The following is a 1603-nucleotide window of genomic DNA, read 5'->3' on the forward strand; positions in this document are numbered from 1 at the left end:
CCTAATGGTGATATTTTACAATGGATCTATTCTCGTGGATGGATATCTTGGAATCGGAGGACTTGTAATGTCTTATCTATTATTAGAATATATGGAAAAGTGGAAACGATTAAATGTGCTGTTTTTGATTATACATCGATTTGTGAGGTAAGCACGAAACCATTTTTTAATTTTTATTTCAGTTCTAATTTGGAATTTTTTACATGTTCTTAAGTTTTAGGAGTTGTGTAAACTGTGGGTGCTTATTTCTGGAGATGAGTGTATTACGATTCTAATTATAAATTATTCAGTATCCAAAGCTTAGAATTTGTAAATTGAGTGTGTGTTTGAAAACTATATGTACATAAGTATGTATTACTTTTTTAACGTTTGAAAAATAATTTTTTAGTGCCGAATGCCTAAAATTCTTAAATATTTACTAAAAGGAGATCTTCAATAATAATTATTTTGGTTCCAGATTGGTACCATCTTATGCATTCGTAATTTTTGCTTACGCAGTATTGCTTGACAAATTTGGTACTGGGCCATTTTGGGAAAATAGATTTGGATTTGATCGAGACTCTTGTTCAAGTTATTGGTGGGAGAATCTCCTTTTTATCAGCAATTATGCCAATGGAGAAAATAGAGTAGGTCTTAAGTAAAATTGCAAATTATTTCACAATATTTTTCATAAAAAATATAGACTCTTTAACACGTTTTTTGTAGTGTATGCTTCAATCTTGGTATCTGTCTGTGGATTTCCAATGTTTTATAGTCGGATTATTTCTAGTGGGCATATTTTGGAAACTACCTCGTATAATCGGCTACGTATTTCTTGGAAGCTTTTTAATTATTTCTACTCTAATACCATTTTATGTGACTTATAAATATGATATAGAACCATTTGTTATAGCATTAGGAAAGTAAGTATTATTATTATTTGGGTACATAAATAAAATCATTTCTCTCCATTTTCATTACTTAATTTTTGTCTCCTAGTTGCCGCAGAATAGATGATCATCCCTATTTCAGAAATTACTATATTAAAACCCATATGCATCTACCAGCATATATTGTTGGAATAATTATGGGAGCTTTTATTTATGATTACAAATTTGCGACTTGGCGACTCCCGAAGGTAAAATCGAACAAAATTCTTAAGTAAAAATTATTATTTAGATTTTCCATTATTACAAAAATATATGTTTTTTAGATGTGCTCTCGAATTTTATTTATTCTACAAGTAGTAGTATTGAGTCTTTATATTCAAAATCTTGGGTTTCAATTTATGGATCCAAATGAGAAACCAAGTCTTTTTGTAAAAGCTCTCTATGGAAGTCTTCATAGGCCAATCTTCGCTTTTAGCATATGCTCTGCCGCACTGCTAATCACAATTGGCGATGGTTTAGGTAAAATCAAAATATAAACAGTTGAATTTATAGTATTTATCATTAATTATAATTATTACGGAGTTTTAAATCTTTCAATGTAGAATATTTGAATTCTTTATCTTTAAATTTGAAAATATTTGAGTGTAATTTTCGTTCTTTGTATATGTTTATTTTCTTTCCTCTACTAATAATTTTTGAAATAATTTTTCAGATTTTCATTACAACTTAATGAC

At 28.6% G+C, this 1603-nt stretch overlaps 2 protein-coding genes across 2 annotated transcripts in view; both read left to right on the forward strand.

The window, feature by feature from the left end:
• LOC117176489 overlaps positions 1-68 on the forward strand; it is a 5044-nt gene extending 4976 nt beyond the window's left edge. The window contains exon 5 of the mRNA XM_033366742.1: positions 60-68. Within this exon, the coding sequence (XP_033222633.1) occupies positions 60-68 (9 nt within the window). The remainder of the gene's footprint in view (positions 1-59) is intronic.
• The window catches only part of LOC117177186 (nose resistant to fluoxetine protein 6-like), a 2504-nt gene continuing 934 nt past the window's right edge, over positions 34-1603 (forward strand). The window contains exons 1-5 of the mRNA XM_033367710.1: positions 34-147; positions 458-626; positions 706-902; positions 979-1117; positions 1193-1388. Coding sequence (XP_033223601.1) covers positions 68-147; positions 458-626; positions 706-902; positions 979-1117; positions 1193-1388 — 781 coding nt within the window. The 5' untranslated portion in view covers positions 34-67. The remainder of the gene's footprint in view (positions 148-457; positions 627-705; positions 903-978; positions 1118-1192; positions 1389-1603) is intronic.

The sequence above is a fragment of the Belonocnema kinseyi genome, chromosome 7 (genome assembly GCF_010883055.1).
Source record: "Belonocnema kinseyi isolate 2016_QV_RU_SX_M_011 chromosome 7, B_treatae_v1, whole genome shotgun sequence".
NCBI classification, from domain to species: Eukaryota; Metazoa; Arthropoda; class Insecta; order Hymenoptera; family Cynipidae; genus Belonocnema; species Belonocnema kinseyi.